Genomic DNA, 26,756 nt, shown 5'->3' on the forward strand with positions numbered 1-26,756 from the left:
GCCACCCAGGGCCCTCCACGTCCTGAATCCCAGTTCTCTGAGGCTAGCCCCTCACTGGGGAGCAAGTTTGCTCTGGTGGAAAAGCCTCAGCAATGCAGGAGGACCCTGTCCTTGGGATCGTGCACGTAAAGAAGGGCTTTTTCCTGAGAGCCAGGCCCCTGCTGCGGAGGGAGTTGGTTTCCTGTCGGGGCCTGGCTTCAGCCGCCAGCAGGGGTAGCAAAATGGCATTTCCCCTTCTCAGGGGAGCACATGCTACTTGTGTCCAGGAACATAGTGTGAACCATCCCCCTACTTCTTATGAACAAACGGAGCATACTCAGCCCGTGGGTACCTCTGTCAGGGAATGAGAGCATTGCTGTTTATCAGGTTGCAGTGCAGAAGGTAAAGCGGGCCAAGTTCCTGGAGCCAGCGGTCCTGAAGAGGATTCGAGTGAAATTCTCCTGGAAATATTTTTTTTTAATTCTTGCTGGAATGGGCTCCTGAAAAGAACGTGTCACCAGGGTGGGCTGCTCTTGGGTCCTTCCTTAGTAGTGACGGTCGCCGTGCTGTAGCCTCTGAGGGCCTGGTTGGTCAGATGTGGCGTGGCGCAGAGGGACAAGCAGGAGGGCGCAGAGAGGGAAAAGGCCAGCATCTCCTAGGCACCGAGGGAGACGGTCACTTTCAAGTGGTCTCACCTCGGGATGCTGTCCTCCCTCCCCTACCCCGGGCATTGTGTTTTCCCATTTGAGGAGTGAGAACACAGGAAGAGGAGCCACAGTGACATGAAAGCTGACAGACGGAACGTATACCCGCAAAGTCAGATATCGAAATGCTGAAGCATGCTGTTAGTTGAGTGCTTCTCTCACTTTCTTCTGATCACTGGACCGTATGAATTGAGTTTATCCACCTGTGAATTGGATAGATTCTTTGATGCTAGGGTTTTCAACCCTAACGAGCCAGGATGGTGTGAGCTGCAACTGGGGAAATTGTTTTAAGGCTTCGTTATGGAGAATCGCCTTGTGCTGCGTGTATTGGGACCCGGGGGACCACAGGGTAGAGCGTGTGTGGGAGGAGCCTACCCACAGGTACTGTGTTGGCAAAGGGCCCAACGGGCTAAAGATGCTGAGTGAATCCAAGGTCTGGGCCAGGCACCCCCAGGAGGGAAGGCACATCCACAGAACATTATCACTGGGGGCGTTTCCCCACACACCCCGTTTTGGTACGTCACCATCCTGGGTGTGCTCAGTTTTCATTTTCCTTGCTTCCTGTAGGCGGTGGCTGATCACATCCCTCAGCTGGTCCAGGGGGTCAGAGGGAGCCAAGCCCAAGCAGAAGATCTCAGTGCCCAGCTGGCGCTCATCATCTCCAGCCAGAACTTCCTCCAGGTACCACGGAAACATTCACCTCCGTCTTCCCCAGAACCTCAACCCACCCCCACCCCACTGCCCACTGGGTAGGGGGTGCCCTTTATCCTTAAGGAGAGGACTTCACAGATGCCAGAGCCAGAGCAAAGTCTTTGCAGTAAGCAGACCTGGAAGCAGTTTCAGGAGAGGGAGATGCAGCTTGGCAAAGCAAGATGCTGATATGCAGGGAAATTGCCCCAGGAGATGGCACATTATCCATTTTGCTATCTGTATTTCTCTTCCGTGAGGGAAAACATGTAATAAGCTGCACTTTTTGACAAACAGCCTAGTACTAAGTATTGCTTTAGGTTTGCTAGTTTCCAGAACACCTCATGCCATTATTCATAGCCAGGGAAAATAAGAATCGGCGAGTGCATCTTCTCCAAAGGTGTGGTGGTTTCTTGCGGCAATTATAGAATTAGTAAGTATTGTCGGTCTTTGTGAAGTGTGGCTAGGTTCTTTTTTTTTTTTAATTAAATATAAAATGTGAATATTAAGTTGTGAATACTCCCTTTGTACATACTTCTTTCACATCTCTCGGCACTTTGTCTACTTGGATCTCCTAAACAGTCCGTGTGGTTTGGCAAGTTTCTTTCTCGTCCCTGTCTATTCAGATCTGTACCTACAGGGCCCAGTGTTACATCTATTTGGTTAATTCTTCAAGAGCCGTAGCTCCAACATGCAGGGATACAACATGAAAAGTTTGTGCTTCCTCACATTTTATCTTCATACATATACAAATGTATTTATTTAATGTATGTATTCTCTTGGAATTCACTGTGTATTGACTGTGTTTTTCATGTTAACATTTATATTATGAACATTTGTGAATTTGAATCATATTTTCTCATATACTATACTCATTGTTTAGCTGTTCTGTCATTCGACATACAGCTTGTTTTCAATTATTTGCCGTCATAAACAACCTGTGATATGATAAAAAAAAAAAAAAGTCTTGGTGTGTGCTCAAATCTTTGTGCCCCTCTTAAATTGTTTCCTTAGGGTAAATTACTAGAACTAGGATTGCAAGCAGCTTATTTTTATCTTTGGGACATTGAGAATTGTGGCTTGGACAAGTTGTTTGTCTTCTGCTATAGGTGGTTACAGGGCCTAGAATCAGTTGTGTTGTCCCACTGCTGGCAGGATCGTAGGGTCTTATGATAGTACAGTGTGGACGTGGTCCAGGGGTCACTCTGTCCCTGCCCTTCTTGTTTTTCCTGTTTCTTTTGTTCTTTTAATTTTGCTGCTGTAGACAGATCAGACCTTTACAAGAATAAGGCCAGAGTCAGAAATAAATAGAAATGGAATCAGCAGATCAAAAAGTTTTAAACTTTTTTTAAAGTTTACATTTTAAACTCTTTTCATACATGTGGTAAAATTGCCCTTCCAGAAGGATGAATGAATCTAAATTTACAACTAGCAGCATGTGGAGCACACTTTTTATTGACTTTTTTCTCTTTGTTTTATTTTATTTTGTTTTAATTTTTATTGGAATATAGTTGATTTACAATGTTGTGTTAGTTTCAGGTGTACAGCAAAGTGAATCAGTTATGCATATACACATAGCCACTCTTTTTTAGATTCAAATGTGGGGTGTTTTTTTTTTAATTGGAGTATAATTGCTTTACAATGTTGTGTTAGTTTCTGCTGTACAATGAAGTGAATCAGTTATATGTATACCTATATCCCCTCCCTCTTAGACCTCCCCCCCATCCCACCCATCTAGGCCGTCACAGAGCACTGAGATGAGCTTCCTGTGCTTTATAGCATGTTCCCGCTAGCTACCTATTTTACGCATGGTAGCGTATATATGTCAATCCTAATCTCCCAGTTCGTCCCACCCTCCCCTACCCCCTCTGTGACCACATGTCCGTTCTCTACGTCTACACCTCTATTCCTGCCCTGCAAATAGGATCATCTGTAACATTTTTGTAGATTCCACATATATGCATTAATATATGATATTTGTTTTCTCTTTCTGGCTAACGTCACTCTGTATGACAGACTCTAGGTCCATCCACATCTCTACAAATGACCCAATTTCGTTCCTTTTTATGGCTGAGTAATATTCCATTGTATATATGTACCACATCTTCTTAATCCATTCATCTGTCGTTGGACATTCAGGTTGTTTCCATGTCCTGGCTATTGTAAATAGTGCTGCAATGCAATGAACATTGGGGTACATGTGACCTTTTGAATTATGGTTTTCTCAGGGTATGTGCCCAGTAGTGGGGTTGCTGGATCATATGGTAGTTCTATTTTTAGTTTTTTAAGGAACCTCCATACAGTTCTCCATCGTGGCTGTATCAATATACATTCCCACCAAGAGTGCAAACGGGTTCCCTTTTCTCCACACCCTCTCCAGCATTTATTGTTTGTAGATTTTTTGATGATGGCCATTCTGACTGGTGTGAAGGGATACCGCATTGTGGTTTTGATTTACGTCTCTCTAATCATTAGTGATGTTGACCATCTTTTCATGTGTTTGTTGGCAATCTGTATGTCTTATTTGGAGAAGTGTCTATTTAGGTCTTCCGCCCATTTTTTGATTGGGTTGTTTGTTTTTTTGAGATTGAGCTGCATGAGCTGCTTGTACCTTTTGGAGATTAATCCTTTGTCACTTGCTTTGTTTGCAAATATTTTCTCCCATTCTGAGGGGTTTTTTTTTTTTCTTGTTTATGGTTTCCTTTGCTGTGCAAAAGCTTTTAAATTTCATTAGGTCCAATTTGTTTATTTTTGGTTTTATTTCCCTTTCTCTAGGAGGTGGGTCAAAAAGGATCTTGCTGTGATTTATGTCATAGAGTGTTCTGCCTATGTTTTCCTCTAAGAGTTTGATGGTGTCTGGCCTTACATTCAGGTCTTTAATCCATTTTGAGTTTCTTTTTGTGTATGGTGTTAGGAAGTGTTCTAATTTCATTCTTTTACATGTAGCTGTCCAGTTTCCCCAGCACCACTTATTTATGGTGTCTTTTCTCCATTTTATATTCTTGCCTCCTTTGTCAAAGACAAGGTGACCATCTGTGCGTTGGTTTATCTCCGGGCTTTCTATCCTGTTCCATTGATCTGTATTTCTGTTTCTGTGACAGTACCATACAGTCCTGATTACTGTAGCTTTGTAGTATAGTCTGAAGGCAGGGGAGCCTGATTCCTCCAGCTCCGTTTTTCTTTCTCAAGATTGTTTTGGCTATTTGCGGTCTTTTGTGTTTCCATACAAATTGTAAAATTTTCTTGTTCTAGTTCTGTGAAAAATGCCAGTGGTAGTTTGATAGGGATTGCATTGAATCTGTAGATTGCTTTGGGTAGTAGAGTCATTTTCACAATGTTGATTCTTCCAATCCAAGAACATGGTATATCTCTCCATCTGTTTGTATCATCTTTCATTTCTTTCATCAGTGTCTTATAGTTTTCTGCATACAGATCTTTTGCCTTCTTAAGTGGGTTTATTCCTAGGTATTTTATTCTTTTTGTTGCAGTGGTAAATGGGAGAGTTTCCTTAATTTCTCTTTCTGATTTTTTCGTTGTTAGTGTATAGGAATGCAAGAGATTTCTGTGCATTAATTTTGTATCCTGCTACCTTACCAAATTCATTGATTCGCTCTAGTAGTTTTCTGGTGGCATCTTTAGGATTTTCTATGTATACTATCATGTCACCTGCAAACAATGACAGTTTTACTTCTTCTTTTCCAATTTGTATTCATTTTATTTCTTTTTCTTCTCTGATTGCCGTGGCTAAAACTTCCAAAACTATCTTGAATAATAGTGGTGAGAGTGGGCACCCTTGTCTTGTTCCTGATCTTAGAGGAAAGGCTTTCAGTTTTTCATCATTGAGAATGATGTTGGCTGTGGGTTTGTCATCTATGGCTTTTATTATGTTGAGGTAGTTTCCCTCTAGGCCCACTTTCTGGATTTCTGGAGAGTTTTTATCATGAATGGGTGTTGAATTTTGTCAAAAGCTTTTTCTGCATCTGTTGAGATTATCATTTTTTTTAAGTTCATAGCATATTTATTGTTAATGAATTTTTCCTAGTTAGTATCTGAGCAATATATACACTTATAAAATAAACATGATGCCAGGTGCTACAGTACAGGTTTTCTTCTTTTTAAATTTTCTACATCTATACTCTCATATTCCATGTGATCCAATTCTCCTACCTCTTCCCTCTATTCTTATGACTTTGAAACCTTCAGCCAGGCAACACTCCATGATGCCATTTGATACAAACACAATCATAAATACAAACACAAACTCAGACACTTGGATTACAAGGCAATCAAATGGTTTTTATCCTTCAATTTGTTAATATGGTGAATCACATTGATTGGTTTGCATATATTGAGGAATCCTTGCATTCCTGGGCTAAACCCCACTTGATCATGGTGTATGATCCTTTTAATGTGCTGTTGGATTCTGTTTGCTAGTATTTTGTTGAAGATTTTTGCATCTATGTTCATCAGTGATATTGGCCTGTAGTTTTCTTTCTTTGTGACATGTTTGTCTGGTTTCAGTGTCAGGGTGATGGTGGCCTCATAGAATGAGTTTGGGAGTGTTCCTCCCTCTGCTATATTTTGGAAGAGTTTGAGAAGGATAGGTGTTAGCTCTTCTCAGTGTTTGATGGAATTCACCTGTGAAGCCATCTGGCCCTGGGCTTTCGTTTGTTGGAAGATTTTTAATCACAGTTTCAATTTCAGTGCTTGTGATTGGTCTTTTCATATTTTCTGTGTCTTTCTGGTTCAGTCTTGGAAGGGTGTGCTATTCTAAAAATTTGTCCATTTCTTCCAGGTTGTCCATTTTATTGGCATTAGTTGCTTGTAGTAGTCTCTCATGATCCTTTGTATTTCTGCAGTGTCAGTTGTTACTTCTCCTTTTTCATTTCTAATTCTGTTGATTTGAGTCTTCTTCCTTTTTTTCCTGATGAGTCTAGTTAACAGTTTATCAATTTTATCTTCTCAAAGAACCAGTTTTTAGATTTATTGATCTTTGCAATTGTTTCCTTCATTTCTTTTTCATTTATTTCTGATCTGATCTTTATCATTTCTTTCCTTCTGTTAACTTTGGGGATTTTTGTTCTTCTTTCTCTAATTGCTTTAGGTGTAAGGTTAGGTTGTTTATTTGAGATTTTTCTTGTTTCCTGAGGTAGGATTGTATTGCTATAAACTTCCCTCTTAGAACTGCTTTTGCTGCATCCCATAGGTTTTGGGTAGTTGTGTTTTCATTGTCATTTTTTTCTAGGTATTTTTTGATTTTCTCTTTGATTTCTTCAGTGATCTGTTGGTTGTTTAGTAGTGTATTGTTTAGCCTCCATGTGTTTGTAGTTTTTTACAGTTTTTCTCCTGTAACTGATATCTAGTCTCATAGCATTGTGGTCAGAAAAGATGCTTGATAGGATTTCAATTTTCTTAAATTCACCAAGGCTTGATTTGTGACCCAAGATGTGATCTATCCTGGAGAATGTTGCATATGCACTTGAGAAGAAAGTGTATTCTGTTGTTTTTGGATGGAATGTCCTATAAATATCAATTAAGTCCATGTGGTCTAATGTGTCATTTAAAACTTGCATTTCCTTATTTATTTTCTGTTTGGATGATCTGTCCATTGGTGTAAGTGGGGTGTTAAAGTCACCTGCTGTTATTGTGTTACTGTCAGTTTCCCCTTTTATGGCTGTTAGCATTTGCCTTATGTATTGAGGTGCTCCTATGTTGGGTGCATAGGTATTTACAATTGTTATATCTTCTTCTTGGATTGATCCCTTGATCATTATGTAGTGTCCTTCCTTGTCTCTTGTAATAGTCTTTATTTTAAAGTCTATTTTGTCTGATATGAGTATTGCTACTCCAGCTTTCTTTTGATTTCCATTTGCATGGAATATTTTTTTCCATCCCCTCACTTTCAGTCTGTATGTGTCCCTACATCTGAAGTGGGTCTCTTGTAGACAGCATGTATATGGGTCTTGTTTTCATATCCATTCAGCCAGTCTGAAGACACATACTTTTTGTTTCAAACATTCCTAGAATGTACTGCCCTAGAGTATCTGATTTTGGTTGGCAATTTTGGGGGGAAACTAGATGGTTTTAATATTCCTTGTTTTAGGGCAAAGTAAGCTCTGGCTGATAAGGCGGCATTGCTGTTTGGGTCTCTACTCTCTGACTCTTGCTGCCCAGGAGCTGTCTTACTTTCAGCTTTTCTCTCCACAGCCTGGAAGCAAGATGGTGTCCTCTGCTAAAGCCGCAGTGCCCACTGTCAGCGACCAGGCTGCAGCCATGCAGCTGAGCCAGTGTGCCAAGAACCTTGCCACCAGCTTGGCAGAGCTGCGTACCGCCTCACAGAAGGCAAGTGGACCCTTGTCACGGCAGTTAGCTTGTCAGGAGTGGAGCTTTTAATTCCTTACTGTTGGTGTGACCAGGGTGCTCCCCAGGGCCTGAACACTGCCTGGCATATTTCTTGGCGCAGTTGTCCCTTTCATCTGCTTGACCACTAAATATGCTCGTGTGGATTGGCTTTTGCCACTTTTAGCCGCTATTTCCTCAACTTAGTTATCACCTTCTGGTTACAGATGACTTTGGTTAAACTATGCTAAGTTGCCTACTTTCCCTCCTCCCCTGCCATGGGACAAGCAATGATCTATTTCTCACAGTCTTAGGGGAGACTGGTCATCAGTTTCTTGGTGCCAGGTAAACTGTGGGCATAGTAAGTGATCATATCTTCCAGGTGTTATCTTGTGAACTTAATAACATTATTTAGGCAGCAAATCTGTTTTGGAGGATCATCTATGTTATCTTTGCCCTGAAAGGGTTCCACCTCTTAAATGGGAGAATTCACCTTAACAAGTTCCTCAATAGAACAGAATTGGGGATTAATGCATTTTTGTCTCTGAGATGTGTTAATTACCAAAGGGCCTCATTACTGTACTGTTTGATGTGGTATTAGCATGGAGTTCTAGCATGAATTCATTTTTCCTCATTGTAACAATCCCTTTATAGAAACAGGCAGCCTCATATATGAGCAAGGGAAGAAGGTTAGAAGCTGATTTGAATTTGTAATATAAACAGTGCACTACATCACCAAAGAAAAATATCTAGAGTTTTAGGTTATATCTAATAAAAAAGTTATTTTGAGCTCTCTTTCTCAAAGAGAGGTCCAGGGACCATCTGCACTGGAATCACATGGGGGCATTTAGAATGCAGGTTCCTGGGCCTCACCTCTGAGCACCCCAGTCAGAATCTCTAGTCATAGAGCACAAGCATCTGCATTTTCACAAGTCTCCTCAGTGACTGAACGACACACCCACGCCCAACAACTGCTTTGGAACAGTGAGCCCCGAAGTGGGGCTCAAGCAACGCTGTGCACTGGGTTCAGGAAGACTCTGTGAGAGCTTTTTATGATTTTAGTATATAGTGTAAGGGTTAAGAACACAGGCTCTAAAATTAGATCACCTGCATTCAAATTCTCACCTTGCCATTGACTAATTTTGTGACCTGGGCAAGTTAATTAACCTCTCTTTGCCTCAGTATTGTCACCTAGTAATACTCACGCATAGAAATCAATCAAATAGTGTGTACTGCTGCTGTTGTTACTATTATCTAAAAAGGAAAGAAGTTAAGATACACCAGTATTTAATATACTTGTATGTATATAATTTACTAACATTTACGTGTATAATTTATTAACATGCGTGTTGGGGGTGTGTGATCAAAGCATTTGGAGACCGCTGTTCGAGATGATCACAAGAATGAAGCAGTTTTTTTAAAAGTTTTTATTAAGGAAAAAAATCTTTCATAGCCTTCAGCATGGAACGATAATGGTTTACAATCTAGAAATTTGTAAAGAGATTCAGTAAGGTTGACATAGACTTGTCTGTAGAGTCCTGGGTGCATTGGTTTGTTCGTTCCTTCATCCACCCCACGCTTCCCAAGTTTTTGTGTGCACACATACTGTGCTAGGTGCCCCATGTCTAGAACCCAGACACAGTGACTAAAGATCCTCTTTAGTTTGAGAGGTAATGCATTTCAGATATAAACAGCTTCAAGGAAAATTCAAGTATATCCAGTTATGAGACACACGTAATTGATTATTTAGGGAACTTAGGACTGAGGTCCTGATTGAGCATGATTTTGTGCTCTCAGGAAATGCTTGTTACCCTTGCTTCCTATTGCTAGATTTGGAGAGTTGTTGGTTATATCGAGAAAGGCATTTCATATGTTGCAAGGTACTAGGGATGCTTTTCCCAAGCAGACTGTTGTGCACATATTCCCAACTCTGTTGACAGGCCCATGAAGCCTGTGGTCCCATGGAAATTGATTCAGCACTGAGCACCGTGCAGACCCTGAAGAGTGAGCTGCAGGATGCCAAGATGGCTGCCGTGGAGAGTCAGCTGAAGCCCCTCCCAGGGGAGACGGTAGGAGATGCTGGTGGCAGCTGGGGTCTGGGGCTCTACCTCTGTTAGGATGTCAAGACATTTTTAGAGTTGGGGGGGAGGGGTGGTCAGTGTGTCTCAGTTTCAGGTGTTTTTAACGCAAAGCCCTAGAATAGCCACATTTCTCTAGAACAGTGTGATGATAGAGATGGCCCTGTGTGTACCTGCCTGGGGTGTGGCTGGGCATGACCAGGCATCAGTTCCTATTCATCCCTCTCTTCCATAAACAAGACCTGCTGGCGTTTGAGGCCAGTGCTCTAATCCTGCAGCCTTTTTCTGAAAAGAATGCCCAGTGCAGCTGGAGGAGCTATGTTTAGATCTAGGAGTTCTGGCTTCTTGGTCCAGGTTGTGTCATCCACTAGCTGTAGGCAAGTCCCAGTCTCCTCTATGTCTAAAGTATTTTATCTATGAAATGGGTGGCAATTAAGTTATAAAGATAAACACAGAATATATTTTCAACAGTCATGTTTTAAAAAAAAAAAAAAAAAAAATTTCCGTAGTGCAAGGCACTGGGGTGGGCAATGGCAAAGCACTTTACTCTAGTAAAGCCACAACAGCAAGTGGAATGTTGGCTCCAGAAATCTAATTTGATCACGTTATGATACCTCCTGATGACTGTGCCAGGGTTTTCTTGGCTAAAATTTTACCAGTCGTCCTCATTTGTATGTACCTCCTTTCCCTCACTCCTGAACGTTACTAATAAAATAGCTTCATTTATTAAGCACCTGTTACGCAGTGTGTACACACACAGCCAGCCTAGTTTATCCTGATAGTAACCTAATGAACAAGTGTTGTTCACCCCATTTTACAGCTGGAAAAAAAGAGGTGCCCTGTTCTCCTCAATGTTACCTGGCACTCGGCATCAGAACCACGGGTTGAACCCAGATCTATAGGACTCCAAAACCCATGCCTTGATCTTTCACACTGAGAACTTTTACTCTTAACTACTGCTGCTCTTTGGATAAAAACTGAAAACTTTTAGGGTATAAAAGGACTACCAGAGCATCTAATTTACCATTGAACAATGCCTGGTACATAGGAAGCACTCGGAAAATATTTGTGGAATCAAGCTACCCCTAATTGTAAAAACCAGGAAACTCAGGAAGTCACTTAACTAAGGTGCCCCGGCTAAAGAGAAAGTCGGTATTGGCTCCTGGGCCAGCAGCTTTGCAAAGTGGTCCAGGTATCCCTTTGCAGACTTCTGTGCTCCAGGAGCCCATGACACATATTCTGCCTTCACATAAAACCACCGGTCAGTTAGAATGCAAGAAACATCATGTAATTTTTAAAGAAATCGTTTGCCCTAAACAAATGTGTGTACTGTGTCATACTGTTGGCTACAGCGGACCAGGCTCTGTTTTTTATTTGAAGGAAATGCCTCTCTTAGAAAACATGTTGTGGGGTTAAAACTGCATGCATTTCCTGAGGCTTTTCTGAACTCTCGCAGTGCACCCAAAAGTTCTCTTCCAAAATGTTGTCCTCATCTAGTAATTGAATAATTACCCTTACCCTAGGCCTTTATTGACTTTATTCTCTGAATTATTTATTCCGTTGACAAAGCAAGATGACGTGCTCGTCATGGGAAGCAAGCTCTTTGCCCGTTTTCATAATCTCATTTACCATTCCAAACCTCTATTCCTATTGCATTTCCTTCTGGTTAAAACTCCGCAAAGTATAATGATCAAATTGAACAATGTTAATGGTCCCACGTGCCAGGAAGGTGGAACAGCTGGATGTCTGCCCACTTCCTGCCAAGGCATAATTAATTCTCACTAAGGATTTGTTGCAGACTTTCTGAATTAGCTTCTGAAAGCGTAATACTAATAGCTACCATTTGTTGAGTACCTACATTAACTCTCTGAAAACCTTCTGAGCTAGATACTGTGATCTCAGGACACAGAGACTGGGAGAGTTCAGTGACTTAACCCAATCTCTCACAGCTAGCAAGTGTGGGAAGGAAGCAGAGGGCAGGGTGTGAACTCATTTGTTTATCCTGAAGCCTGGGTTCTTTCCCCTCTATCACCCTACTTCTTCTTAGTGCCATTGGTGTATTAGGTGGGAAAGAGTTGAGGCCCAAAGTTTGATCTGCATTATTTGGGGGCTAAGACTTTAGTGGATGATTTGCCTCTTCTAAGCTGTCTTCCTCCTTGAATATTCTTACAGCTGGAAAAATGTGCTCAAGACCTGGGAAGTACATCTAAAGCAGTGGGCTCCTCCATGGCTCAGCTCCTGACCTGTGCTGCTCAAGGCAATGAGCACTACACAGGTGAGACTCACACCCTTCGTGATGCCCTGAGGCCAGGTACAGACCACTGGGCTGGTGCGGGGAGTTTGTTGATTTGACAATGAACCTGACTTTTTTTATTTCAGCAGTTCAACACACATTTTTCAAGCACTTTCAACATGCTTGTTACTGGGCTTGATGCTAAGCATACAAAGACTAATCAAATATGATTCCCCCGAACTATTTGAGTCACCCCTATTGCACTATAAGCAGATGGTAATTATAGACCTCTGCAACTGTGTATGTCTCTTGAAATCCCACTAAAGGAGAGAAAGAAAGAAAAAGTCAAAGAAAATGAGAGAGAAGAAAACAAATAAGATCTCAATGAAGTTGTCGAAGATGGAAGGAGACAGATGAGTGGTAACTGAGAGACCCCAATAAATAAAAACCTAAAGGTGTCCAGGGATAGGGAAGCCAGCAAGAAACAAGCTGATTGGTGCTGCAAAACTCTGGGAGGGTTTGAGCCCTGGAGGCACCAGGTACCCCTGAACCAGGAGTACTGTATAAGGAACAGAATGTATAAGGAAAAATACCTGGTGATACAAAAAAAAAAAAAGAATGTCATCATAGTAGGAAGTCTGTTTCTATCTAAAATGGAGACATCAAGAAGTTTCAGTATTAGCCCATTACTTGAAAATGAGAACTACATCAGGACTTCCCTGGTGGCGCAGTGGTTAAGAATCCACCTGCCAGTGCAGGGGACACAGGTTCGAGACCTGGTCTGGGAAGATCCCACGTGCCACGGAACAGCTAAGCCCATGCACCACAACTACTGAGCCTGCGCTCTAGAGCCTGTGAACCACAACTGCTGAGCCCATGAGCTGCAACTACTGAAGCCCGCGTGCCTAGAGCCTGTGCTCTGTGACAAAGAGAAGCCACCGCAATAAGAAGCCCGCACACCACAACGAAGAGTAGCCCCTGCTCACCACAACTAGAGAAAAGCCCACCTGCAGCAATGAAGACCCAACACAGCCATAAATAAATAATTAAATAAATCCATCCATCCATCCATCCATCCATCAGAAGAAATCTTAAAGAACTGAGTGGCTCTATAAGTAGGAATCAGGTGAAGAGGAGATGGATTGTTGCTTTTGTTATATAGTAGCACGGCTTGAATTTTTTTTTTTTTTTTTTTGAAATATACATTACTATTAAAGAGTAATATACATCCAGAGGAGAGCATAAGTCCTAAATGTATATCTTCATGAGTTATCCCAAATTGAATGCACCTGAAAAACCCCCACCAAGATCAAGTAATGAGCATTTTTGGCATCCCAGGGGAATTGCTGGGTCTTAGGCTGTGCGGCCACTCAGCTACAGTCCTTCCTGCAGTATCTGAAAGTTCCACTTGTTCTACATCCTGGTCACCACATCTACTTTGTCAATATTAGCCATTCTGTTGAGTGTGTAGTAGAATCACATTATGGTTTTAGTTTGCGTGTCCCTGAGGAACAGTGCAGTTGAGGATATTTTCCGTTTATCAGGCATTTGGATACCTTCTTTTGTGAAGCATCTCTTCATGTCTTTTGCCCATTTTTTTAAAATACGAGTTTTCTGCCTTTTCCTTATTTATTTGCAGGAGTTAGTTGTCACATATATATGTATTTCTTGTATCTCGTGGCTTACCTTTTCACTGTTTTAAAGGTGTTTCTTGATAAACAAAACTTAAATTTTATATAGTCCAATTTACACTTCTCCTTTATGGTTAGTGTTTTTGTGTCCGATTTAAAAATTTTGCTTCTCCAAGTCATGAAGATATTCTCCTCTGTTATAGTCTAAAGGCTTTGTTGTTTTACTTTCATATTTAGAACTACGATCCACCTGGAATTGAGTTTTATATGTGGGCAAACAGGGTCCTAGTGTAGTTGTTTTTGCACCAGGGCATCCGTCCATTTGACCCAGCACCACTTTCTGAAGTGACCCTCCTTTCCCCAATGGTCTTGAGGGCCATTTCATTATAAATTAAGGGCATAAATGTGAGTCAGTTTCTGAACTTTTGCTTCTTTTTCATTGCTTTAATTGCCTGGTCTTACCTTAGTACCATACTTTCCTAATCATTGCAGTTTTATACTACGTGTTAATATCTGATAATGTGAGTCCTCTGACTTTGTTATTCTTCCTCAAGTTAGTGCTGACTTTCCTTGACCCTTTGTATTTCCACATCTATTTTAGAATCAGCCTGCCAATTTGTACCCTCCCCCCAAAAAAAACCCTTTCGCTTGTTTTTTTGTTTGTTTTTTGATCAGGGTTACCTGAATCTGGGGATAATTGAAATCTTTACATTACTGAGTCTTCTAATCTGTGAATGTGGTATATCTCTATACTTATTTAGATTTCCTTTCTCTCAATACTGTTTTATAGTTTTTTGCATAGAAGTTTTTGTTTTCATTATAGTGTGCATCATAAATCTTGTCCCATCCTTTTACTTCCAGTTTTTCTCTATGCTTATATTTAATGCATGTGTATGCATGCATACCTATGCGTATCATGTAGTTGTCCTTTCAGAGGGGGAGGAGTTGTTTGTTGGTGTGACAGTATTTTCCTTTCAATTGGAGTATTTGGTCTGTTTATATATAATGTAATTACTGATATATTGAGGTTTGAATTTGTCATCTTACTATTTCTTTTCTATATGTCCTACCTATCCTAGGTTCCTTTTTCTCTCCTTTCTTGCCTTCTTTCAGATTTATATGTGCTTTTTAAAATCTATTTCTCTTCCCTTGATTAGTTTATTAGTTGTACATTCACTGCCTATTCTTGAACAATTTTTTAAAAGTATAATATAAGTTAGTATGTTTACCTCTTACTGGACAGTGCAAGAATCTTGGGACACTTAAACTTCATTTACCTTTCTTCCAACTCATTCATTGTTGTTGAGTGCTTTAATTCTACATATATTTAACCTCCTCAATACCGCCTCAAAGTTGTTTCATAGTCAGTATTGATTAAATGCTCCTCCATATTGACCTTTCCATTGCTGTTCATTCCTTTCTGCATTGCAATGTGTTTCCACCTGGGATTATTTCCTGTCTGCCTAAAGAACTCCCTGCATTAATTCCTTTAGTGTGAGTCTGCAGTGACCAATTCTTTCAGTTGTTGTTTGTTTAAAAATGCCTTTGTTTAGTCTTTATTTTTGGTAGATAATTTTACGTATTGTAAAATTTTAGGTTGGCAGTTATTTTCTTCCAGCATTTGAAGATGTTATTCCGTTGTCAGCATTTGAAGATGTTATTCCGTTGTCTTCTGGCTTCCTTTATTTCTGTTGTGAAGTCAGCTGTCACTTTACTCTTCCACAGGTAATGTGGTTTTAGTTTTCCCCTCTACTACTCATTTTTTGAATTTTCTCAGTCTTTGGTTTTCAAGCACTGTGCCTAGAGGAGTTTTGTTTTGTGTCGTTTTGCCTATTTATCCCATTTTGGGTTTTACTACTCCTTAAAGATGGGATTTGCTGTCTTAGATCAGTTTTGGAAAACTCTCAACCACTATATCTTCAAATGTTGCTTCTGTCCCATTTTTTTCCTCTCCTCTTTGTACACTCCAGTTACCCCCTATGTTAGATATTTTCACTGTTTTGTGTGTCTCTTATGCTCTTTTCTATATTGGCCATAATTTTTCTTCTCCATGCTTTATTTTGTGTGGGTTTTTTTTGGATTTATCTGCAGCTCACTATTCCTCCTACCTTCAAACTCTTCTATTGAGTTTTTAATTTTAAATGTCATATTTTTCAGTTTTATAATAACCTTTTGATGGCTTTCTTGTACTTTCCATTTCTCTGCTGAAATTCTCTATCTCATCATCTAATTTCTTCAACATAGTTTTTACATTTACTTAAAGTCCAGGTTCAATAACTCCAATGTCGGGATCACTTACGGGCGTCTTGTTATCTGTTTTGTTTTCTGGTTTTTTTTTTCTCTTCTTGGTTTTCAACTATTGACCTTAACTCCTGATGTTTCTGATTTTTTTTTAATTTAATGCTAATCATTGGTATTTACATTGTAGAAATAATTTGAGGCTCTAGATTGTGTTTTCTTCCATACAGAGGATTAATCTTTTATTTTAGCAGGTGGTTAAAAAAGGAGAAGATCACCATAATACGAGCAGAACCGAACTGATTGGATATTGCAAAGTCCATTTCCAGTTTACCTTGTAAGGTGTAGCTCTTTGTGCCTCCTGTCTAAACATCTGTGATGTTTATGAGGGCCATTCTGATTGTTGAGCTCAGAACTATGCTTCTTTTATCTTCCCATCCCCATGCGATTTCAGAAATTTTTGCTCAGCCTCTCAGTTTCTGGCCAACAGTTTACAAATTAGAAAATGCCTTGAGGGGGAAAGCAGTGTTGTACTCACTTCTCTGTACTTTTTTTCTCTTCCAAGGTCTTGGCTTTCTTTACCTTGGTTCCTTGGTATCTCTCCAGTGCCTTCAAACAGATGTTTTGTCTATATTTTTCCAGAGTTTCTAGTTGTTTCTCTGAGGGGGGAGGGTTCATCTGCAATAAGTTATTCTTTCCATTACTATAAGGAAAATCCTCTTTGGTTCTTCAAAAACTGTGTATATTTATTACTTTGAAAATAAGAGCACAATAGGAGCACAAAAAGAGTTATCACGGCATAGTGTAACATAGTACCTACAACAGTAAGAATGTACAATTCTGTCCTCATGAGAGGGTGAGGGAACGTTCCAAAGCAGAACTGACACCTGATCCGGGTTTTAAGGATTATTACGACTCACTTAGCATTCAAGGAGAAAGAAAAGTATATGTAAATTCTTAAAAGCTTAGGGCATATGAGAGATGTAGTTTCAAGAATTTCTACACATTCCTGAAATCTTGCCAGATTTTGTGTAGATGATGAAATGGATTTTTAATGAAGGAAAGACTGCTTTACAAGTTGCATCATCCAATACTGATAACATCCAGGATGACAGACTGTCTAGTTGATGTCTGAAAAACAGCCTAGAAGTAGCCCCATTTCATTTTGGCAGGCACCAACTAGGTGGTGGTGGACTTGGGAACAGCATATGTGAAGTCCCAAAGGCAGGAGAAGAAGGCTGATGAAATGAAGTGAGAAGGATCCAAGTAAAAGGCAAGGAGGTAGGGAGTAAGAAGATAAGGCTGGGAAGGTAGGCTGGGGTCAGATCTTAAAAGGCCTCATAAGCCAATTTAAATAAATTGAAATTGAAGCTCAGAGCATGTGAAAATACTGAAGAATTTGCGTCTGTGGACACAGTCTCTATCGCCCTTAATGCACTTTGCCCTTCTTTTCATGCGCTGATAAATTGGAGGGAAACAAAGTTGGAGGCAGGGAGACCAGTGAGAAGGCTGTTGCATTCATCCAGGTAAGAGTTGTTAGTGGCCTATAGTGGAGATGAAGGATGGATTAAAGAAAAAGAGACCTCACGGTTGTTGGTGATGGATTAGAAGTTGGAAGGAATGGGAATAGGGAAAGCAACACAGACAGCTCTAAGTTTAGCCTGATAGCTGAACGAAGAGTTGTATGAATCACTGTGATGGAGACACAGGGTCATTGGCAGGCATGTTGAGGGCTGGAGTTTAGGGATGCCAGGTTCAACTTTATTATTATTATTATTTTTTTTTTTTGGCTGCCCTGGGTCTTCGTTGCGGCACACGTGCTTTTCGTTGCGGCACGTGGGCTTCTCTGAGTTGTGGCACATGGGCTCGGTAGTTGCAACTCATGGGCTTAGTTGCCCCACAGCATGCAGGTCTTAGTTCCCTGACCAGGGATCAAACCCACATCCCCTGCATTGGAAGGCAGATTCTTAACCACTGGACCACCAGGGAAGTCCCAGGTTCAACTTTAAATGGATTCAATTTGAAATCCCTGCAGGATATCCACAGAGAGGTGCCCATTAGGCAGCTGGATATTTACCTCTGGAACTCAGCAGAGAAGTCTGGGCTGGAGATAAATATTTCTAAATGTTTAATAAAATGATAATGATTGAAACCATGGGGGTAGCTAAGTTTACCTAAGGGAGAGTGGTAGAGTGAGAACAATTTTATCAGATATAACCCTGCGGAACCCAAGTATTTCAGGAGAAGGCTGAGTGTTAGAAATCCTTGAAAGAAACGAGAACATGCAGCCTTGGAGAGACCATGGAAACCAGGAGAGAAGGATGTCTCTCGACTCACAGAGATAATTGCTGCCTGGAAAGACACTGCAGAGAGGGACTTAAGAAGCATCCACTGGCTTAAGGAAAAACAAGGTCACTGCTCTCCCTGTTGAAGGCAATTACAGGAAAGTTGAAGAATGGATGGGAAGCAGGGAGAGAGCACGAGTGTGGACAGCTTCTCCCTGGGTGTCAGTTCCCTCGTCCACACCTAAGATGTGTGGGATACTCAGAAGTTAACACATGAGCTGCCACTGGACTAGGTTGTAATGCAGATGTGGTTTTATTTGGCCAGTACAGTGTTCAAAATGCATTTCTTCTCGGCTGAGTACAGTTACATAGACAGAACCCTTTCCAGATCCTTTGGGACAGATTAAAAACTCTTGCATACTTGGTTTTTACCTTGTGAGCTTGATACGTGGTCTAATGCTGTCTACACACAATCTACGTGAATTCTGATCAGGAGTAATTACTATTACAAAGAATTCCCCTGTATTTCATGTGACTAATGTGTCTCCTTAAGACTGTTGCTGAATGTAATTTGAGATCTAGACGTCAGGAATACTGTGAACGTCCTCTGTGTCTTCCAAGGATTGTGGTTATTGAAGCAGGGAGTCTGCTTCAGTGTTTCCCACTGGCAGTTCTGGGGTGTGTTGCACCCTTGACTACAGGAACAATTTTGGGGGGGAGGGTGGTGATTGCTTGGAGATATAACTCTGATGATTCTCATCATTACCATTGAGAATATTGCTGTGAATTCAGCCACGTACAGCCTTGGATGTTCATTGGGCTGCCTGGCATCTGGTGGCCTTGTTTCATCCTTTTGTTGGTGTGGTTTCCACTTTTCGGGAAACCTAATCCCTCCAAAGAGGATTCTTGATGTGCCTTGAGATTTCATAGTGAGTCTTCAGCAGAAAACACGTGGGGTGGATATACCTTGGCTTTTGGAATTCTGCTCTTCTGGTTTCTGCCTTTTGGAAAAATTGTCTGAGTCTATAAAAGGCTTTTCAGTAAATAATTTTTTCATGAACATGACTTTTCTAATTGCATACGATAAATGTTTTATTCTTCCAAAATAATACAACTCAAATAGAAATAGATTCAAGAGTCCACGTGGTAAAGAGGAAGGCAAGAGGAGAGGTCTAGAAATCACAGCCTAGAATTTTCAATGGTCACAGCTGTGATCTCAGCCTCTCCTATAACCTGTAGGAAACCGAGACCCAGAGGGAAAAGGCAGCAGCAGTTTAGTCCACACAGCTGGTCAGCAGCAGAGCTGGATGAGGTCTTAACCACACCTGGTGGGTGCCCTTCTGAGCAAGAATGTCCTTCCACCCTGTGCCAGAAGCTTCAGCATAATATGAATCGGGAGATTAGGTTTGACATAAACACACTACCATGTATAAAATAGATAGCTACTGGGAACCTGCTGTATAGCACAGGGAGCTCAGCTCAGTGCTGTGTGATGACCTAGATGGGTGCGATACAGGGGGTGGGGGGAGGTCCAAGAGGGAGGGGATATAGATGATTCACTTTGTGGTACAGCAGAAACTAACACAACATTGTAAAGCAATTATACTCCAGTAAAAAACAAACAATAAAACCCTCCTTGATGTCTCCAAAAAAAATGCAGTGACTCTTCTCTTTGGCTTTTTTCTCTCCTTCACCTTGGCTTTACTTATCTTTATGCTTTCTCCTCTGCCATATAAAACACTTTGTTTAAAATGTGTTCATTCCACATGCTGCGCTCGGAAGTGCCATGTGATAAGTGGTAAATTGGCAGCTTTGTAATTTGCCTTGATTAGATTGTAGAGTTATGTCCCAGTTATGTGACTTCCTAAATATTTACAGATGAACCAGTCTGCAACGCTGGGAAGTTGTTTTATGGATCCCCAGGGCCTTTTGTGTTCTTTCTTATATTTCGGTGCCTCGTCCCTAGTAAAGAGAGGACCACCTGCCGCGTCTGTGCCCACTCGGCTGAAGCAGCGGCGGTAAAGACCACGCTCAGGGGTGCCTAGAGACCATCCAGCCGAAGGCTTTAGATATAGTCGCCTCAAAGTGTAGTGAGAGAGCAAGTCATCTGTGAATTTTTCATGCGGATGTTGTATGTTCTAACAAGAATCCCTTGTAGTTCTCTATCCCAAAGAACACTGTGCAGAGTCTGACCCCGAAGTTAAGAAACTAAGAAACCTCAGATCTAAAGGTGTGTCCATGGACAAGATGCTTCTCAGCGCTGGGCCTCATCTGAAATGGTTCGATGAGATGAGCTTTGAGGCTGGCCATTCTGTGGTTCCCCAGGTTCTAGGAGCCTTTTGTTACGTGCCTTGGCATTTCCAGTCTCCTTCCTTTTCTTGGGTGCGCCAAGCACTAGGTACCATGTAGGAAGGCGCCTCTTCTTTCTATGGGAGGTGGCGCTGTAGTTTTTAAGGACTAGTTTATATTCATAGTTTATCGCCGAATCCCATCATCTTTAGAAGTGAATTTAAAGATGAGCAGGCGCTTCGCAAAAGAGGATGTCCAAACAGCCACTGAGTGTATGAAAAAGTGCTCAACATCGTTGCTCACTAGGGATATAAGAATTAAACCTCAGTGAGGGACTTCCCTGGCGGTCCAGCGGTTAAGACTCCACGCTTCCACTACAGGGGGCATAGTTTTAATCCCTGGTCGGGGAACTAAGATTCCTGCATGCAGTACACCCACCAGAACTGGATAAAATAAAAAATCTAACACTAGTAAGTTTGGGCCAGGATGTAGAGCAACTGTAACTCTCATATAGTGCTGGCGGAGTGTATAATGGCAAAACCATTCTGAAGAAGTGTGGTAGTGTCCTCCAAAGCTAAATATATGCTTACTCTATGACCCAGCAATTCAGCTCCTAGATTTAAATCCAAGAGAATATGTCTACCTAAACACAGGGATGAGAACTTTTCCGGTAGCTTTATTCATAATAGTCCGCACAGGAAACAATCCCCAAATGTCCAGCAACAGAAGAATGGATAAGTAGATGTTGCTGTGTTCCTATAATGGAATACGACACAGCAAGAAAAAAGCAATGTACTGCTATGCATAACAGCATGGGTGAATCTCACAGCATTATGGTCAGAGAAAGAAACCAGACACGCAAGAATACATATAGTGTGGTTCCATCAACCCGTAGTTTAAGAACAGGTAAAACTAGTCTAAGGTGATAAAAGCTAGAATAGGGATTACTTCCAGCGTGAGAGGATATTGACTGGGAAAGGGCACAGGTGATGGAAATATTCCGTCTCCACATGGATGGCAGATACGTGGGTGTACACATTGGTACAGATTCAGTGAGCTGCCCAGGGAGACTCGTTCACTTTGTTGCATGTAAGTTATGCCCCAAGAAAAATGACTGGAAAGAAAAGTGCATTTGAATGGTTCATCTGTGAGTTTGATACTATGCACTTGGTATTTTAGGTCTAGGGACGGGGTAGTGGGAGTGACAGGAACCAGAGGGAAATGGTTTTTAGCGTGGCATTTGTTGTAACGTCCCTCTTGGAGCAGCCCAGAGCCAACGGCTTGAGCTACTTCTTTGAGAAGGACATCAATTCAAATTTTATAAAAAGCAATTTGGAGCCCACCTGTGCCAGGCACTGTCCAAGGATTCTCTCCTTCCTAGAAGGCTCTAGTCTAGAGGCTTACCCCCAAGTAAAAGTGTAACTTTTGGATGGAATCTAATAGAAAGTCTGGCGGGCTCTTTTTTTTTTTTTTTTTTTTTTTTTATCCCCAGGGGTTGCTGCTCGAGAGACGGCGCAAGCTCTGAAAACGCTGGCCCAGGCTGCCCGGGGAGTGGCTGCATCTACGAGTGACCCCGCGGCTGTGCGTGCCATGCTAGATTCCGCCCGGGACGTGATGGAGGGCTCAGCCATGCTCATCCAAGAAGCCAAGCAGGCCCTGATCGCACCTGGAGATGCGGAGAGTCAGCAGAGACTAGCCCAGGTAAGGCCCAGAACTGGCAATCAAGGTCATCACTGAGGTGGACGCATGGACAGGCTGTTGCCCGGTGTGAGCAGTTTTGGAAACCTTGCCTGGTAGCCCCCATAACGTGAGACGTGCTTAATTCCATCAACAGAAAGTATGGGGGGCTTTGTTGAGACCTGCTGTTAGAACGTGAAGGACCTGGACACAGCATGTCTGTTTTGGGCCTGTGTGTGCTTACGTATATCCCTCTTCCTAGCCTGGGAGGTGAGGTAGATTTGCTGGGTTTAGCTACTCAGTGCTTTAAACTCTCTCTAGTTCCTCTTCAGATGATTCCTACCAGAGAGCGTAGACAGGGAGCCTCACACATCCTTAAAAGGCAGCGTGTGGGCAACTCCAAGTTGGTCTGGAAGTGCTCAGAACATTCCGCCTGCCCTTGGGCAGGGCGAGGTGTGGGATGATGGCACCAGAGGGTCGCTGAGCATAAATCCATCCCAGGGCAGGCTAACTGTGATCCAAAGGGCTCAGGGCCTCCTTCCACCTCAGGACCTCTGCAGGGCTCTCTAGAAGGGAGCTATTTCTCTTCCTCTTGGTGTCGGATATCTTTGTTTCAGAACCTGACAGAATGTTCGGGAGTTGTATTTGAGCCACAGTCAGGACTTGGCCTGGCCTTGGGAGCAGGTAGGGTGTGCTGTATCACTGTGTCAGACCCTGTGCTAAGATAGGATGTTAACCCCACTGAGAGGCCTAGATGAGGAGATTTATCAGTAAACAGTGTCACGTCCATGCTGGCAGATCAGTTCCCCATCTCTTCTAGCTCTGCATACTGTCACTGCTCACTCCCAACACATGTGCAAGAATGTTTGCCCTGAAACCTGCTTTCTGATGGGACTTTTCTCCCTCTGTGTATTCAGGTGGCCAAAGCCGTCTCTCACTCCTTGAATAACTGCGTGAATTGCCTTCCTGGGCAGAAGGATGTGGACGTGGCCTTGAAGAGCATCGGGGAGTCGAGCAAGAAGCTGCTGGTGGACTCGGTGAGAGGTGTTGGCTCGGGAAGGGGCACCTGGGGGACTGGTCTCACCTTAGGTGTGGGTGGAGTCTCCTCCCCTCTAGGGGACCTCTGAGCAGCTAGCCTTTCCCTTAGGAGTCCTGTTTTTCCTGCAGATTTGCCTTTTCCTTGTTTTGCTTTCTGATCAGCCGAGTTCCCAGGTAGAGCTTCTAAAATTGACTTTTTCTTTGAGCCCATGTTGCTGTTTGCTCTCGGGTCATCCCAGTAAGACAGGAATGGGGGGAGGGGGTATATGATCATCTAACTTCTTATCAGGACATCTCAGGCAGTGGCAATCAGGCGATAAAGGGATACAAGTGTGAGCAGTCTGTGGCATTTCACTTGGGGGCCTGTTCCCTTCCCTGTTTTGTGAGTCCCCTTTGCGGGTACTTGGCCTTGTTCATCTTTGGTTCTTCTCTGCCTGGTGCCTGGCATATACCAGGTATGCAAGCAATGGGTGTGGTGTGACTAATATCTAGCTTAACTCTCTGGAACTTTTCACAAACAGTTACAGTTCTGCTAGTGGCACTTCTGTGGAAAAGCTATTCAATATATTGTTAGCAAAGAACAACTGATGAATAAAATTGATGGCTATTAGTTTAGAAGACTAGGATTTAAAGTTTCATAGCATCTGCCTTTTAGTTCCAGAAAGCTAAACCTTTGAGAGTTTCCATCTGAGAAACCCAAGATAGAGTGCTGGCTCAGAGAGTGGATCCCAAGTCAGACTGCCCAGGTGTGAATCCTGGCTCTGCCACTTAGGAGACCAGAAGCCTGAGGAAAGCTGTCCTTACCATTTTTAGATCCACTATGTCTAGCGCTGAATAGGTGTTCAAGAGAATGTATATATTTTGAAGGTCAACCTTAACAAGGGCTCAGACCACACAGAGCCTTTTAGTCTAGATGACTCACAACTGCATCCCAGGAGAGTCTGTCTTCTTCCCTCTGCAACATACTACCTTTGTTTCTCCTACGCAAAGTAGAACTTCTCCTGCAACGTGCCTTCTCTTCCCATAGTTACCTCCGAGCACGAAGCCTTTCCAAGAAGCCCAGAGTGAACTGAACCAAGCAGCGGCCGATCTGAACCAGTCTGCAGGGGAGGTGGTCCATGCCACTCGGGGCCAGAGCGGAGAGCTGGCCGCAGCCTCCGGGAAGTTCAGTGATGATTTCGATGAATTCCTCGATGCCGGCATTGAGATGGCGGGCCAGGCTCAGGTGAGGCTGGTGTGGCTGAGTGGAGTTGACCCTTGCCCCTCTCGACTCTGGTGGACCGTCGGCCCCTGAGGCCAAGTGGCAAATAGGAGCAGGGAAGCTGTGAGCAGCCCACACCTTTACATTGTCTTTGCTGGTCAGAGAGCTCCATGAGCTCACAGGAATGGCATTCCCAAAGATGCTATTAGCTTATGTGTCAAGTTCTTCCTGGAGATGACGGATAACTTTTCCCACGATCCTCCAACAGAACTCATCATTTTATTTATGCTTTTTGGAGGGAGGGCAGCTCTGCATCCTATACTTCAAATGTGGTATAATACTGTAAAAACTCATGTATTTGAAGTTCGGGGAGTCCTTTTGAAAAGGCTGTGTCTGATCCTGAGTGTCAAGTGATTCAAACTTACCTCCTTCAGATGAACAGATAAACCCCTTGTTTAGAACAAGGGAGGGTGACTGGTCTGGTGTCAGCTTATGGAGCTGTTTTTTTTTTTCTTTGCGAGCTCCTGTGAACTCCCTAAAAGTGGTACCCAGGGTGTTTTTTACTCTGTTATCTACAAAGGGTTGTTTCTCGGATGGCAGGCCAGGTGAGAAATGTATCCTTTCCAGAGTCGGGAGCTTCTGGGATGCAGTCAGCTCTAAATGTCCAGACAGTGACGGTCGTTTGTGCCAGGCTGAGACGGACAAGCCCCTTGATAACTCCAGCGTTGTTGAGCAAGATGCTGGAGTCGTGGCCCTGTCTGTGTGCTCTCTCGCTCGCTCTCTCCCTCCCGCCCGCATTCATGCCCACACTTGTGAGACAGCACAGCTCTTGGCTGATCCACTAGGGCTGGATTTCTGTCCTGTTGTGTGCATCTTGGTCCGGATATCTGTTTGGGGAACGGTAGACACTGGGCAGAGTCTCGACAAGTTAGGCATCTGCAGACTAATTGGACTTAATGCAATCTAGACAGATAACCTGCTTCCGTTTCAAGGTGCTGCTCCTAGCTCTGAATGCCGCCTAGGAGAAATGGGCAGCCCCTAATTACTCTGGCTCCTTTTGACCTTCCAGACGAAAGAAGACCAGATCCAAGTGATAGGGAACCTCAAGAACATCTCGATGGCATCCAGCAAGCTGCTGTTAGCTGCCAAGTCTCTCTCTGTAGACCCAGGAGCACCCAATGCGAAAAATCTCCTGGCCGCAGCTGCAAGGTAAGAGTGGAACAAAATGGGCGTTCATGTGTGGTTAAATAACGTCAGTGTTCGCAAGATCCACCTGACATCCTGCTGCTTTGCTGAGCAAAGAGGTAGTGCTGACCTTCTGTTGTCAGAGTTGGAGGCGAGAGTGACAGAGATGCTGGTGTCTTATTAAATGGGCTCATTTGCATGCGCTTTCTCCACTAAAGATGCCTTCTGTCTCCTCTTAAAGCCTTTTCAGGAGGACTTGCTTAGTCTTAAGGCCCCCACTGATGTATAAACATAGTGGCTTAGATTTTTTTGAAAGTAGTATTACTATCTTTCAGATTATGGAAGTAATATAAGTTCATTAAAAAGAAATCAGAAGATGCTGAAAAGTATAAAAAACCCGACACTCAACTAGCCATTCAACATTTCTTGAGTCTTATTATGTGCCTGGCACCAATGTTAATTAGATGGATTTAAACATGTTCACTTCGTCATGTGCAGAAGGGCTCTAGCTCAGAATGAATGGGGTGGTGGGGAGGAGTAAATTGTTTTTGGAAATATGTTAAAACATGAATCTGAACTTGGGGTAAGGTTGACGTTCTTCTTTCCTGTTGTTTTCACCTGAGGAAGTGGGTCATACAAGACAATTTCTGCTCCAGGGCCACTCTGGCCATTTAGTTCAATAACTAGTGATGGAGTGCTGGTAGCTGGAGAAACTGCAGCGACAGCCCAGGAAAATTTTATATTGACAATCCCACATTCGTATTCCTGAACCGAGAGGGTAGGGTATTTTATTTTCCTGTGGCAGTGTTGGCCTGTTTTCGTAGCATTTCTTGATATCACTTTATATTTAGGAAAACTAACAGCAGTGAGAGATTAAATGCAGGACACTTAGGACACATAGCATAATTGGAAACATTTTGAAAATGTGCAGATTAGTGATTTTTAAAACGCATGGCTTGAATTCTACTTAAATTTTTTTAAACTTGGTTTTGTTTGCTTATTTGTTTTTTAATGTCTTTATCTCTCCTGGCTTTTTTTAAGTTGTTAGGATCAGGAGACCTGAATTCTAGTACAAGCTTTAGTGCTTGACTAACTAGGTTACCTTGGTCAGGTCACTCAACCTGTCTAAACTTTCCCATTTGCCAAATAGGGATGTGTGCAGATTACATTGTCCTTGAGCTCTGTTCAGTTC

At 42.5% G+C, this 26,756-nt stretch overlaps 1 protein-coding gene across 9 annotated transcripts in view; it reads left to right on the forward strand.

The window, feature by feature from the left end:
• Window positions 1-26,756, forward strand: part of TLN2 (talin 2) — a 446,962-nt gene that overhangs the window by 318,016 nt on the left and 102,190 nt on the right. For 6 of the 9 annotated variants that reach the window (XM_082383205.1, XM_082383207.1, XM_082383204.1 and 3 more), the window contains 8 exons: window positions 1,251-1,364; window positions 7,578-7,712; window positions 9,650-9,778; window positions 11,960-12,098; window positions 21,956-22,164; window positions 23,058-23,177; window positions 24,206-24,403; window positions 25,449-25,588. In XM_082383205.1, coding sequence (XP_082239331.1) covers window positions 1,251-1,364; window positions 7,578-7,712; window positions 9,650-9,778; window positions 11,960-12,098; window positions 21,956-22,164; window positions 23,058-23,177; window positions 24,206-24,403; window positions 25,449-25,588 — 1,184 coding nt within the window. Of the gene's footprint in view, window positions 1-1,250; window positions 1,365-7,577; window positions 7,713-9,649; window positions 9,779-11,959; window positions 12,099-17,147; window positions 17,171-21,955; window positions 22,165-23,057; window positions 23,178-24,205; window positions 24,404-25,448; window positions 25,589-26,756 lie in introns of those variants that run through there. The other 3 variants (XM_082383209.1, XM_082383211.1, XM_082383212.1) reach the window with 2 other exon arrangements.

The sequence above is a fragment of the Balaenoptera borealis genome, assembly GCF_965194805.1.
Source record: "Balaenoptera borealis genome assembly, chromosome: 3".
NCBI classification, from domain to species: domain Eukaryota; kingdom Metazoa; phylum Chordata; class Mammalia; order Artiodactyla; family Balaenopteridae; genus Balaenoptera; species Balaenoptera borealis.